The sequence below is a fragment of the Sphaerodactylus townsendi genome, linkage group LG02, assembly GCF_021028975.2.
Source record: "Sphaerodactylus townsendi isolate TG3544 linkage group LG02, MPM_Stown_v2.3, whole genome shotgun sequence".
NCBI classification, from domain to species: Eukaryota; Metazoa; Chordata; class Lepidosauria; order Squamata; family Sphaerodactylidae; genus Sphaerodactylus; species Sphaerodactylus townsendi.
In genome coordinates this window covers 113460791-113474234 of record NC_059426.1, presented here as the reverse complement: position 1 = coordinate 113474234, position 13444 = coordinate 113460791, and the positions used below count along the sequence as shown (strand labels likewise).

The window sequence follows — 13444 nt, the reverse complement described above, 5'->3', positions numbered from 1 at the left end:
TGGACTTAATCCATGAACAACAGATGGTGGCTGTATGCCAGATGGCCACTTGTTAATAGGGCATAGAGGCCTATGCTAGCACAGATTTAAAGGAAGATTAGATTTAATTCTGAGTATTTAATACAGTATATTCCTGATTCTATGTAACATGACAATGATGATTGCAAATTATTCTGATTAAACACACTTTCAACCTATTTTCCAGCCATAATTTTTCCTGTTGGGTTGAGACATTGACCCTTTCTGTACAGCACAAATAAAACGTCCTGAGAACGTTAAAAGAAGCATCTTGGGAAGGAACTCTGACCAGCTTTCCCCCTAAAACAACAATGTTATTTCATTCAGCTCAACCCATCATTTTTTGAAAACGTTAAACTGGCAATCTTTTTTTCTCAAGATAGCTTAAAGACACTTCCCTCTTGCCATGTAGAGAGTAACCTGTTTTATTTTTCCTGCCTGAGTTTAAAGACTTCTCTCTGTGATACACCTCTGAAGATGCCAGCCACAGATGCAGGTGAAACGATAGGAACAAGATCTACCAGACTATGGCCACACAGCCCGGAAAACCCACCACAATAAGTGGGAAACCTTCAGCAAATGGTGGGCAGTATGGAGGATTCAAGTGGCAGAAAAGTGGGGTGGGGAGACCTGCTGCCTCCTCTTGTGCTTTAGTTGTCTGTGCTGCTGGACAAAAAAATCATCAGAGACTTTTTTTCAAGACATCCCCAAGACATCTTAAATAGGTTGTGCAAAAAGGGCCTCTATAAGAAGCCTCAAAGCACAACCAATACAAGTTTATTTCTTTTGCTTTATGGCTTAATTCAGACATTTTTAATTTTATTTTTTAATTCTACTGCATTTATATCCCACCCTCCCCAACTACAGTCGGACTCAGGGTGGCACACAAACATTTAAAAACAATTTGCTAATACATAAAATCATTAAAACACTGAACAGCTGTTTCACAAAACAATGGTTTAATTGACTAGTGTTATTATCTGAAGACAGGCCTTTCCATTGCCTATGGCTAGCTGGGTTTCTTCAAACCAGTATTCTGTTTATTAACTGCAGGCCAATGGTTTCACATAATGTATGAACTTGGACATCCTTGCTTGTTCTAACAATGCCCTCCCAGGCTATGGAGAGAAGATGCTGAAAGCAGAATTTTTCCAGGCAAGTTAGGATTTGAGTCATCATCTGTGAGCTGAATCTTGGGCCCTTTCCATACAAACCTCATTTCGTCCATGGAGTTCCACATTGTTTTTACCGCCTTTGATTCCCAAAACATTTTATTTGCAGCTTCAAAACATTTTAAATGAGTGTCCTTCTAAAATGATTCTTTTATTGAAACATTTTCAAAACATCTTCGGTTGCCTGTGCAATCTCTTTAAGACATTTTCCCCCCGTCTTTATGCTATCTCTGAATTTCTGCCTCGGCTCCATTTTCTGAGCTTACTCTGTCCCCCCTCACCTGTTTATTTGCAGCATTTCTGTTTGTTTTTCTTGGGGGGGGGGACAATCTTTGAAGCATCAAATATATGAGGAGCAGAGAATCATAGCCCAAGGCTTTGAAGCACTGCAGCATCAATTCAACACAGAACTCCAAAAAAGGGAAAAATCATGCAATGGATGTTATTAGTCCTTTTGATGGGGTGATTGTGGATATATGTAAAGGGAAGGGGGAATAGAAAATGTTTTAGAAATGTTTTAGGGATTTTGTGCAGAAAGGCTCAGTATTTACATGACCAGGGGTCGGAGGGCAGCGTGGGCGGGTCTCTGCAGCCCTCCAGAGCGACGCTGGAAGACGAGGTCAGTGGAGGCAATGGGAAAAGTGGTGTCTTCCCAGTGGGGCGGTTCACACTGTGCTGAAGGGGAAGATGCTGCTTTGCAAAAACCTCACTCAATGAGCAAGGTTTACAACAGCAGCTTCACACCGCTCCCAGGCAGCCAGGACAGTACTTCTGCATTGCAGCAGCGCCTCCTGTGCGAACAGCAGCCCAGGGACGGCGTTTTTGCTGTCACTGTATTTTGCCCGTATGGAAAGGGCCTTTAAGTCAGCAACAACTTGACCAGCACTTTCTACCACCAAATCTTTCCTTGTCAGGACAATTTCCCCTAGACATTTGATCAAGGCAGTTAACCTTGACAGTTAACAACTACAAGGAGCAGCAGTGGCGTAGGAGGTTAAGAGCTCATGTATCTAATCTGGAGGAACTGGGTTTGATTCCCAGCTCTGCCGACTGAGCTGTGGAGGCTTATCTGGGGAATTCAGATTAGCCTGTACACTCCCACACATGCCAGCTGGGTGACCTTGGGCTAGTCACAGCTTCTCGGAGCTCTCTCAGCCCCACCCACCTCACAGGGTGTTTGTTGTGAGGGGGGAAGGGCAAGGAGATTGTAAGCCCCTTTGAGTCTCCTACAGGAGAGAAAGGGGGGATATAAATCCAAACTCCTCCGCCTCCTCCGCCTCTTCTTCTTCTTCTTCTTCTTCTTCTTCTTCTTCTTCTTCTTCTTCTTCTTCTTCTTCTTCCTCTTCCTCTTCCTCTTCCTCTTCTTGTATTTAGATTTGTTATTAAGCTAGGCTTTTGTACCAACGTAGCTGTGGTTTATATTGGGGATTAGTTCTTGAATCATTGTGCTTCTTGTAGTATGTTACTGAAAAAGAAAGCCATCTATCTTAATGTAGTTTGTTTATGCTGCTAGGGAATGTTGTTGTTATGAGTGTTGTTGCTTTATATAATGTATGATATTATGTTATGATTATTGATGTCTCATGTTATGTTATGGTTATGATTACTCATGTTATGTTATGATTACTGATAACTTCTGTGTTAAAATGCTATGTTTAAAATGCTATGTTCATTGTTTAGAATATGTTATAATGCTATGTTTATTGATTCTATGTGTATTGATATTATGCTTTCTGATGGTTGTTATTTATTGTTATGATTATTGATATTGTCATTTTGCAGCTGTTGGTCACCGCCCTGAGTCCTCCGGGGGAGTGCAGTATATGAATCTAATAAACCAAACCAATGTGGGTCAGGGCCTTTTCGACCTTGGCCCTCCTTGTGGAACAGCCTTCCAGAGGAGATCAGGGCCCTGCGGGACTTCATGGAGTTCCGCAGGGCCTACAAAATGGAGCTCCCCCCTCCCCCGACATTCTGTTGAGACTAGTCCTATGATCACCAACCTCCCCTGGGGCTATGTGTCATCTTAGCTCATAGATGGGTATCACTTCTCCCACTTAGTTTTCACGGACTCCCACTTGGTTTTGTGGAAGTTTAGTTTTACTAATTTGTTGATTTTATAGATTTTGTGGTTTTATCTAATTTGTGGTTTTATCTAATGGTTTTATCTAATGAGGGGGGAAGGGCAAGGAGATTGTAAGCCCCTTTGAGTCTCCTGCAGGAGAGAAAGGGGGAATATAAATCCAAACTCTTCTTCTTCTTCTACTTTCAATGTTAATTGCTGAAAGAGTTCAGCACTCTTGTTCATTTTTGCTTTATGTAAAAGCAATTTTTTTTAAAAAAAAAACACACACCAAGTAATAATCTGACATCTCCACTGTGAAGGATCCAGTCTCAATGTAAATTATGGGGTAAAGAAATGAAGTACTCTCTGTGGTGGCCTTTCTACATAAACATGCTACATAAACAGGCAATCTAGGACAGCTTTTGTGATTGCTACAGTCTCGTATTCCAGAATTTTAATATGAAAGCTTTCCTTTAAAAAGACAGAGGGAGAACAGATGTCAGTTATATTGCTGAAAATAAGCTGGAATTCTCTTTCATTCTTCTGCCTTTTCTTTCCTACCTATAAACTAACAATAAGTGTATCTTCATATTATGAGTCTGCTCAACCATTATATAAAGCTGTTGTTCTGTCTGCTTCCACAAAGCAATCTGTCCTGGGAAACAAGACCTTCTTGAAGTAACCTTATGCAACTTTCCTAAGAATAGCTAGATTCGAGTCTAATAGCTCTTGGAGGCTTTTGGGATACAAGTTCTCAAAGTCAATACTCATTTCCTCAGACTCTCAAAGGTTTGGGTACATTACAAGTGTTTGTCACTTCAGTCCTGAAGAAGTTAAATGTTGATTGTATGTAAACAACTTCCTAATGTTACATTGTGATGAGCTGAGCTATTGGTTAGGTAAATGTCACTGGTCACATGTCCCGAATGGTTAAAAAGTAAATCTTTGTTTCCTTTTTTTCCTGGTTCTGTTTCTACTAATAAAAGTATAAAGAAAGATGGAGTGCTAAGTGTGCAGCTAGATACCAATATGTGTAACAGTGCAGATCAGCATATTCTCAAAATTTTCAGTCTACATGTAAACTTACTTAATTGGATAGTAAACATATAACTTGCCACTCATTCATCTCAGCTCATTATTCTCCTAACTCTGCTAAGTATATCTCTTTGCAAAGAAAAAACCCCAACAAAAAGTGATATCCCAAAAAAACTTGGTGGTCTTTAAGGTGCTACTGGACTCAAATCTAGCTGTTCAAAATGGCTATTCTCTGTAACTTTCCTAAGAATTGTTCTTCTCAAATTGTTGAAACGTCTATCTCATGCGTTGAGTTCTGCATCTTGTGCCCCAAAGTCTATCACCGTCATTATAAGTTTAATCCAGACATAAACACAAAAAGAAATGTTTATTGTTAACTATGCTTAGTGTCTGAAGCCTGGGCTCTTTCAGCACAAATCACCTAGAACGTTCCGAAGCCCCTTGAAATGATTCCTGATTGTCATTATGTGATCTCTCCCCCGCTTTTTGAGCTCTATGTGAAATCAGTTCATCAGTCCTTCGAAGCCTCATGCTGCATTCTGTATCCTTGTATACTTGATGCTTTGTAGATGCCCCCCCCCCCCCGCAAAAAATAGAGCAAACAGAGAAATGCTACAAAGAAACAGGTGAAGAGGGAACTGGGTGAGCTCAAAAAATGGGGCTGGGGATGAAGTTCAAGGAAGCAGAGAAGCATGGGAATCGTAGTCAATAGATTGCACAGCAACTAAAGACATTTTCAAAACGTTTCAGCCAGGGTATTGTTTTAAAAGGGGATTCATTTACTTTTTAACCATTCAGTTAAAAGGTTTTGAGTCTAGAAATAAAATGGGTAAAACTGTGAAGAATTCCATGGAGGAAATGTTTTATTTCCTGCTTCAGAATGTTTTCAAGGTTTGTGTGGAAAGGGCAATTGTATGTTTTATTTCTGTGTTTTATTATGGAGTTTAAAATGGCTTTGATCTAAAATGTAGGCTTGTAGAGTAAGAAAGACAGAGCTGTATGATTGGATGGTAGCTGTACCTTAGGAGGTGGAGCTAATGGTTTTGTTCAAAGAAAGGCTTTAAGTGCTGAGCTCTCTCTCTCTCTCTCTCTCTCTCTCTCTCTCTGTCTGTGTGTGTGTGTGTGTGTGTGTGTGTGTGTGTGAGAATAAGTGGAGGGGGAAGTTGACTGAGATGCTGTAGTGGGTGAGATAAATCTCTGTGGAAATTATTAGCCAGGGTGGGAAGTTGGGAAGTTAAGTTTTGTGGAAGGGCTGCAGCTGACCCACCAGCTAAACCTGATAGAAGCTGCTGCTGGCTACTGATGCCTCCTGATAATTCACCAGGAGGGGTGGTGGGGAGGGCAATCCCATTCAAAACACAGACATTCCGGTTCTCAGAACAGGCTTCCCACCGCTACTAGCTCCTCTGTTTTGTTGGACTGTTAGAACTCTTCCATTCCAAAACTGCCTCCAGGCACATGCTCACAGTTTCCACAGCCTCAGTCGATAAACTGATAATATCACTTTGCAGCTGCTGTACAAGTATTTCACTAGCAAGGCAGTGCCAGGGTGAAATTTGCTTATCTTACATCTATATTGCAATTTTCAATGGTATATCTAGAATGCAGGAAGACAGAGGGGACAGATGACCTAGGCACCACTTTAAAGTGTCATGGGGGGGGGGGGCATTCAGCCAGTCCTCCCTGCTCTTCCCCCAGGAGTAAGTAGGGTGCAATGGATGAGCTGCGGCAGCAGTACACCCTCCACTCAGCCTGGCAGCAGTCCACCCAGCCTCCCCCCCACACACACACACCAGGAGCAAGCAGGGCCCAGCGGTGGCAGGGCAGCAGTGGCAGCAAGGCTCCCTCCTGCTTGGCCTGGAAGCAACCTGCCCAGTCCTCCCCGCAGGAGTAAGCAGGGCCCATTGGCCTCCTCTTGGGCTCCCACTAGAGGTGGGGAGCTGTTTATTTTTGCAGCACCTTACAGCCCACATATGTTTACTCAGGAGTAAGATCATGGGTGAAGGGGTCTGACTGTGAAAGCAGGCCATGGGAAGCTTTGCAGTTGTCTGGTCCTGCATTTGCTAAACAGGATTGCTCGGAAGCCCCATTGACATTAGATGGTTACTTCCAAATAAGGCTTTGACAGCCTTGATGCACACATAGGACTGTCTTGTGGCAGCTGGAGAAGCAGCGGGGGTTCACTCGCAAGTAGACATGCCTAGTCTGGTCTCTCTCTGTTGAGGTGGGGAGAGCTTCAATGAAACAAGGCCAGCTGAGTTCGCAATAAGATGACCATCTACCTGTGCTTAAAAACTTCAAGAGAAGCTCCTGCTTCACCAATGCTATCCCCCCTCATCCTTGACCACATGGCCAGTGGTGTGGTCAGCTGCTGTATCATCTCAGTAGGACATAGAACAGATTGAATAATAGAATTCTCCTGGATATATTTGCTTTTCTGGGTTTTTGTGAGCTGGAGGGAAGACAGGCTCCTGGCTGGCAGCATAGCTCTCCCACCCACTATAATTAGTGGGATAAAAGCACACAGAGCAAAAGTTTAATTGGAGCAGCCATGAAAAGAAAGTTTATACTGCAGCTGCTTTAAATGTTTTTCTTTTCATTCTAGACATGTCTGGTTTCTGAATCTCTGAAAAACCACAAATGCCAAAAATATCAGTCCACAGGAAATTGTTAGATTCAAGGTTTCTGTTATGTTGTTGAATTCTCTCCACTGAGATATGCTTTGGGGGTATCAAGCAAATTGGTTGAAGGTCTCAATTCTGGCTGTTGAAGCAGATGCAGATTAATCTTTGCTGTTCAGGTTAAAGATAAGCTTAACAGGAACTTAGCCCTTTCCTTATCTGTTGAGAAAAAACTTATGATGAAGGCCACATGGCACATCCTTAGCTGGGAAGTTGCTGCATATTTTAGAATTAGAGGCCTTTACAAGCTTGTAAAGAGGGTGAGAAGCAATGTGTTCAAAGAGGCAGAGAGTTTTTCATTTCACCCCAGGCTAGACTCAGTATAGCCATTCATCATCTTTAGCTATATAAATACTGTGTAAACAATTTTCTTGAATTTTCTTTTCACATTGAGAAATTATTATAGATGACATCTTTGTTATGTACCAATGTACATCTTCCTCATTGCAGAGGCAGGACAAGCCCAGCAAAACTTCTTCTGATTATCTAGCCTTGCCTAAAGCAGAGTTGAGACTCTGCTTCATCTTGAGAATGTTTCCATCCATTGAAAAAGTGTGGTATGGCTTTAGATCTGACTGAAAGGAGTTGGCTGGTATCCCATTCCATCTCATGGAGTCCTCGTTTAAAATGGAATTGTTGCAGTCAGTTTAGCTTTGCACATTGCTGTGGAGGGCTTTAGATCTAGTTATAGGCCATGGGGTGGTAAGAATTCTCTAGCCTGAGTGCTTAAATGTTTATTGATAAATAGATAGATGCTCTCTCGCTCTCTCTCTCTCTCTCTCTCTCTCTCTCTCCCTCTCTCTCTGATTAGACCCTTTGGAAGAAATATTCCATGCTACTGCAGTTTAACCTTTGTTTCATTTAGCTTCTGCCAGGCCAGTGACTACCTGTGAGTCACCATGACGACCAAACAGCCTCCCCCTCTGATGAAGAAGCACAGCCAGACGGACCTGGTGAGCCGTTTGAAGACACGGAAGATCCTAGGGGTTGGGGGGGAGGATGATGATGGAGAAGTTCATAGATCAAAGGTAAGAAATGCTATCTCTGGTCTGCTTTGCAGTGCTTGGTGTTACTATTGGGGCTACTATTCTAGTTACTATTCAATAATATGAGCTTTATACAAAAACTTTAACCACTAGTAGTGGTGGTCCTGCTACAAGTTTTGAGGCTCAATTCCTGGGCTACAAGTTTTGAGGCTCAATTCCAAGCTAAGGCAGTATACTTCATGTATCAGTAGTTCCTCAGAATATGGTGTTCTGCCAACAAGAACACACAACAATGATCATGCCAAAGGTCCCCTACAGGATATCATGATGATTAAAAAAATAGCCTAAATGCCTGAGGGAAGTACAAAAATTATCTTATTTCACAGCATAACTGATTTGTAACCAAGGAGAATAATTATTATGCCTAATGTGTTGAGCTATTTTTTGTGAAAATAAGTTGTGTTTGGAATTCAACATATGCAATTCAGGGGAAATCACTAAATTTAGCAATTGAGCAAAAACTGATTGGTCATTAATAAAAGGCCAGAGAGATTAGGGCAAGTGTGAAGAAAGAAACAAAGGGTTAAAATGGTCACATTTGGAGCCAGCATGAAACTCACATTCAGGAAATGTCAGCCCTGCAGGAAAAGTTCCTCAGGTTTCACTGCACACGAAAAGGTCTGAGTTGGAAACCTGAGGTGCTCTGACACCTCACCAGATATTCTCCACTGACCAAAGTGGCTTTTTAGTGCTGGCTGCAAAACACCAGAACTGATTGCATAGACAGATAGAGGAGTGAAAGGCCAAAAAACTGATATTTTGCTTAAGGCTAGAGAAAACTAAAGATAAACCAGAGTAGAAAGGAATATGACAGTATGCCGCGGAGAAAACATGGCAACAGAAATACATGTATTTCTGTCTTGCTCATCGTTTAGGTCATCCTAATTTATTATCCTAATTGAACTCCACCTGCTTTCCAGTCTATTGCACAAGCTTCTCTACCTCCTCACACACACAGCTGTTGTGTATGTGAATTAATTACAAAAAAATGAGTGAGTGAGTGAGATGATAGATTCACAGCCGTGGGAGGAATTACTAGGCCTATGGGGGAGGCTGGTTGAAGCTGCTGTTCTCACCTCATCAGAGATATGTCTTTGTATAAGAGTTGGAATACCCATATAACCCTCTAAGAACAGACAGGCTTGATTTTTTCATAATTTGCATGCTATTCTCTTTAATTATGTGACCATGTGCAAGCTCTTTCTTTACTGTGTCTCCTGATCTTTCAGTCCTCTTCAAATCTTTCCACATGGACTGCAATGAACTGAGATCCCAGATATGTTCAAAGGTCCACAATTTCCTGAAGCAGTTTGGAAAGGAAAAACAACTTGAAGCAGCAGCTTAACGCATCCTCCTGAGGGTTTTTGTTTATAGTTCTGTATTTTGGGATATAGGGCTTGTGTCCTGGTCTATCACACAGGGTATAACTAGGGTACAACATAGCCTGGTTAAATTGTTTCCAGTTTGCCATGGGAAGGACTTCAGATGCAACCTTGTTCAATGAATTCTTCATTCGCTTATCAAAATGTGGAGCAAAACTCTGTCATCAGTGTTTTTCTCTGTTCCACAGTAACCTTTTATCTTACCTAAGAGTCTGTTTTCAAGAAAATGAATCTCAAGCACTATGTCACTGTACCTCATGTCTAAGAATCACTTGGATGCTGGTTCATCTCCTTTTTTTGTGCTGCAAAAAAAAGCAATAGAAGAAATATTGGTTTTAATACCCTGCTTTTCTCTACCACAAGGAGTTGCAAAGTGGCTTACCAACTCTTTCCCTTCCTCTGTTCACAACAGGCACCTTTTGAGGTAGAGGGACTGAGAGAATTCTGAGAGAAATGTAACTAGCCTAAGATCACCTAATAGGCTTCGTGTGATGGAGTGGGAAGTCAAACGTGGTTTTCCAGATTAGAGTTCATAACATTTAATCACTACACTAAATTGGCTAAATCTGGTATCTGAACCTTTGAGCCATGATGACTTTTCAGGAAAGGGATGGATATGCCTCACTTTTTCAACAAGTTACTCCCCACCACCATTTCCTCAAAATGGACTATAGATCAGCTTCTACAAAGTAAACATGGGTCCCAAATATCACTTGGTATGGAAGTATCTTAGGAAAGTGTTAGATTTAGGATAAAATAAAGAGGTTGAGCATCCCCATTATCCTATGCAGTTCTCTCCCTTCTAAGGGCGCTTTGTAAATGAGAAGAAGACCTGCCTGGACCTGACAAACTCTATAGAAGAGATAAGTGAAGATGGATCTGTTGTGATATGGGGTGGGTATTGAGCATTGTCTTGACCAACATAAACTCCATGTTTATGGCATTTACCTTTATACAAATTATCCTCTTGCAGTGTGACAGTAGCAGCCACCCTTCTGATTATGGAAAACCTTAAAACTCTGCCCAAAGTGGGGAAAAGGTTCTTATAGGTCTCCTTATGCTAGCAAATTCCAAAACTGGGTTTAGAACAACTGAAGAATATCTGCCCTTGTGAATCTGTGTTGGAATACTAGCACACGTATCTGTGTGAGTCCTGACCAAGATTCCTTGTGGGGCATGCAGATAGGGTGGCTACTGACAAGGGCTACTCTTGCAAAGCTGTGCCACTAAGCGGTCGGGAACTTCCGCATAGTTCCCTACCATGATTAGAAGGAGTATTGGTCCTGCCAGAGGAGAAGGCATGTGGTTCTGGTAGGGTAGCCAACTCTAGCCAGGAAAATTCCTGGAGATTTGGAGGTAATTCCTGCGGAGAGGGGAGTGTGGGGAGAGATCTCAGCTAAAATCTTGATTGGCCATAGAGTCTGCTCTCTGAAACTGCCATTTTCTCCAAGGGAACTGATCTCTACAGGTTGGAGATCAGCAGTAATTTTGGAAAATCTCCAGGCCTCAACTGGAGGTTGGCAACCTTGGGTATACAGCATTCATAATAAGAATTCTCCAGATCTCCCTTTATTTCTGTTCTCATACCCTCACATCAGGCTTCAATTGCATGGAGTTCTGTGCTTTTCTATATCCTCGAGTAACCTTTGCTAAGAAAGGGGCAGTTGACTTCTTGGGGCTTTGTAAGACATATGGGTAGTCTGCTGTCTGCGTGAGACTGGAATGTCCTGCATAGGTTATGAGTGCCACATGTTATAAACTGCTTTCATATTCATGGATTTGACCTGGTATCATTCAACCCCAACAATTGCCCCTAGCAACTGATTTTGCCATAGGGTGATTTTTTGAACTGTTAGCTTTCATTTATGGCATTTCCAGTGCTCCTATTGGTACACATGTTATATCTATTTTAAAATTCGTTCTGCCTAGTGACTACAAACCATTTTTCAATCATCACCCCCTGGAGTGGAAGGGTGTGTGTGATGGAAAATCCTGATATGTAGCTGTAAACATGACAACAGCAGACGACAAATTTAGTACATTCCTTATTTTGTGCGTTTGTTCTGTTTTTGCCACAAGTATTTCTAAATGTCTTTTTGTAAAACCACAAGCAGTAGAAACTTTAAAACAAGAACTGCACATTTTAGTGCTTCAACAGCAGCTGTAGACTTCATTTTTATGAAAATGGTCACAATACCAAACCAGGGAAAAAGAAAGCTTCAGTTGACCCCTTCAGGGATGACCACTGACCTACATTGTCTGCAAGGACAGGGAGAATTACAAAAAAAAATGTGAGGAGCAAGCCACTTGAAATATTCCTGTTTAACTGTGAGGCAAAATAAACCTGGATGGATTTCTTTTCTCTCCTCATCATAATGGCTTGACCCTGCCAGGATTAGAATTAGTCATTTGTTTTTAGAGAAACCACTTTTTCTTAATTGCCCTCAAAGTATTAATCCTTCTCTATATCCACCTTGATCAAAACTTGCTAACCTGTCTTGGCTCTTTCCCCTAAGCTTGTCTCTGCAGCAAGTCTCTCTAGTGAGGTTTAAGATTGTCTTTGTGTCAGAGGAACAGAGGAAATAATACAGAATAGCATGTGCAAATTGTTTTCTTTTCTCAGCTAACAATGTGAAGCTAAGATAGACAGGAAACACCTGAAGACTCCTTTGTTGTTCACACTTCCTTGCTAAAAAGCACTTTCCTGAGACTTAGGGGGGTTTTTTGGTCACTACCTCTAGAGATTTTATTTGTTGTAATCCTCTTTGAGGACCTTAATAATTTGTTGTGATGCCAGTTCTCTCTAGAATATGATACAAATGTTTTCCCTTTAATTATGTTTCTCTCTTTATTGTGGTTTGAATGCTGCCTTCATCTGTAGAAAGACAGGGTTTACATGTTTAAAATAATATTCTGTTGAAGACAGTTATATGGATACTTTTTGTGCCATCAAGTTGCAGCCAACTTATTGCAACCCTGTAGTGTTTTCAAGAGATGTTCAGAGATGGTTTCCATTGCCCTCCTTTGTGTTACAACCCAGATATTCCTTGGTGGTCTCCCAACCAAATACTGACCATGGCTGAACCTGATAAACTTTTGAAATCAAGCTATCCTGGCCTATCATGGTCAGGGCCATGAATACCAAAAACAACCAGAAAGACAAATGAGTTCAAGATCAAATCAAGCCTGAATTCTTGTTGCAACTAAAATGACGTTTGGTCACATGAGAAGACAGAACTCTCTGGAAGGGCAGCTATGCTAGCAGAAGTTGAAGGAAGTAGGAAAACAGGAAGACCCAACATGACATAAAGGGAGGAAGGAAGCCATTACTTTCAATTTGCAATAAGGCTGCCAATGATAGAACATTTTGGGGTAATTAATTCATAGAGTCATTACAGGTCAGAAACAACTTGAAAGCACATATCACATGCCATTCCTTTACCATTTTTTCTCCTTTCTTTTAAAGTGAAAAATACGTTTTTCTCTCTTGATCTATAGTAGTGGGGAAGGCCCATTTCAGAGGTACATAATCTCTGAGTTATATGTGCAGTGATCAGTTTTGAGCTGCCTTGTGAATATGGTATGAGAAAATCCATAACTTGTTCACAGGCTAGGATAACATAATTCAGTCCTCCCCTGCCCACACTTCACAGTCTCCAAAAATGGCAGTCAATTGAATTTCCTTTGTGTTACAAACCACTGCATCCAGTTGTTGGTTATTATGTTCAGAAATGTTTTACATAAACCAAATTTTCTAATAGTCCAGTAACACCTTAAACACCAACTATTTCAGCTTGAGCTTTGGTAAGGCAGAGCTCAGTTCATCAGCTACTAGATTGCTTTGCAGCTTTGTCTGACAGCAGACATTCCTATACTTGTGGAATTATTACAAGAAGCAGGAGATTTGGGCTTTCTTTTTATTTGTTTTGGCTTTGGCTTCTGTTCTCTGTAAGTGTAATTTCGTGCCCATTTTCCCTGTTATCATCGTTCTCAAATATTGTGTGGTAACTGTAACCATGTGAAGAGCTGAGCTCTGCATTTGTCC

At 41.3% G+C, this 13444-nt stretch overlaps 1 protein-coding gene across 2 annotated transcripts in view; it reads left to right on the top strand.

Moving 5' to 3' along the window:
• TP53I11 (tumor protein p53 inducible protein 11) overlaps nt 1-13444 on the top strand; it is a 68699-nt gene that overhangs the window by 42130 nt on the left and 13125 nt on the right. For both annotated transcript variants that reach the window (XM_048483714.1, XM_048483713.1), the window contains one exon: nt 7837-7999. In XM_048483714.1, coding sequence (XP_048339671.1) covers nt 7871-7999 — 129 coding nt within the window. In that variant the 5' untranslated portion in view covers nt 7837-7870. The remainder of the gene's footprint in view (nt 1-7836; nt 8000-13444) is intronic.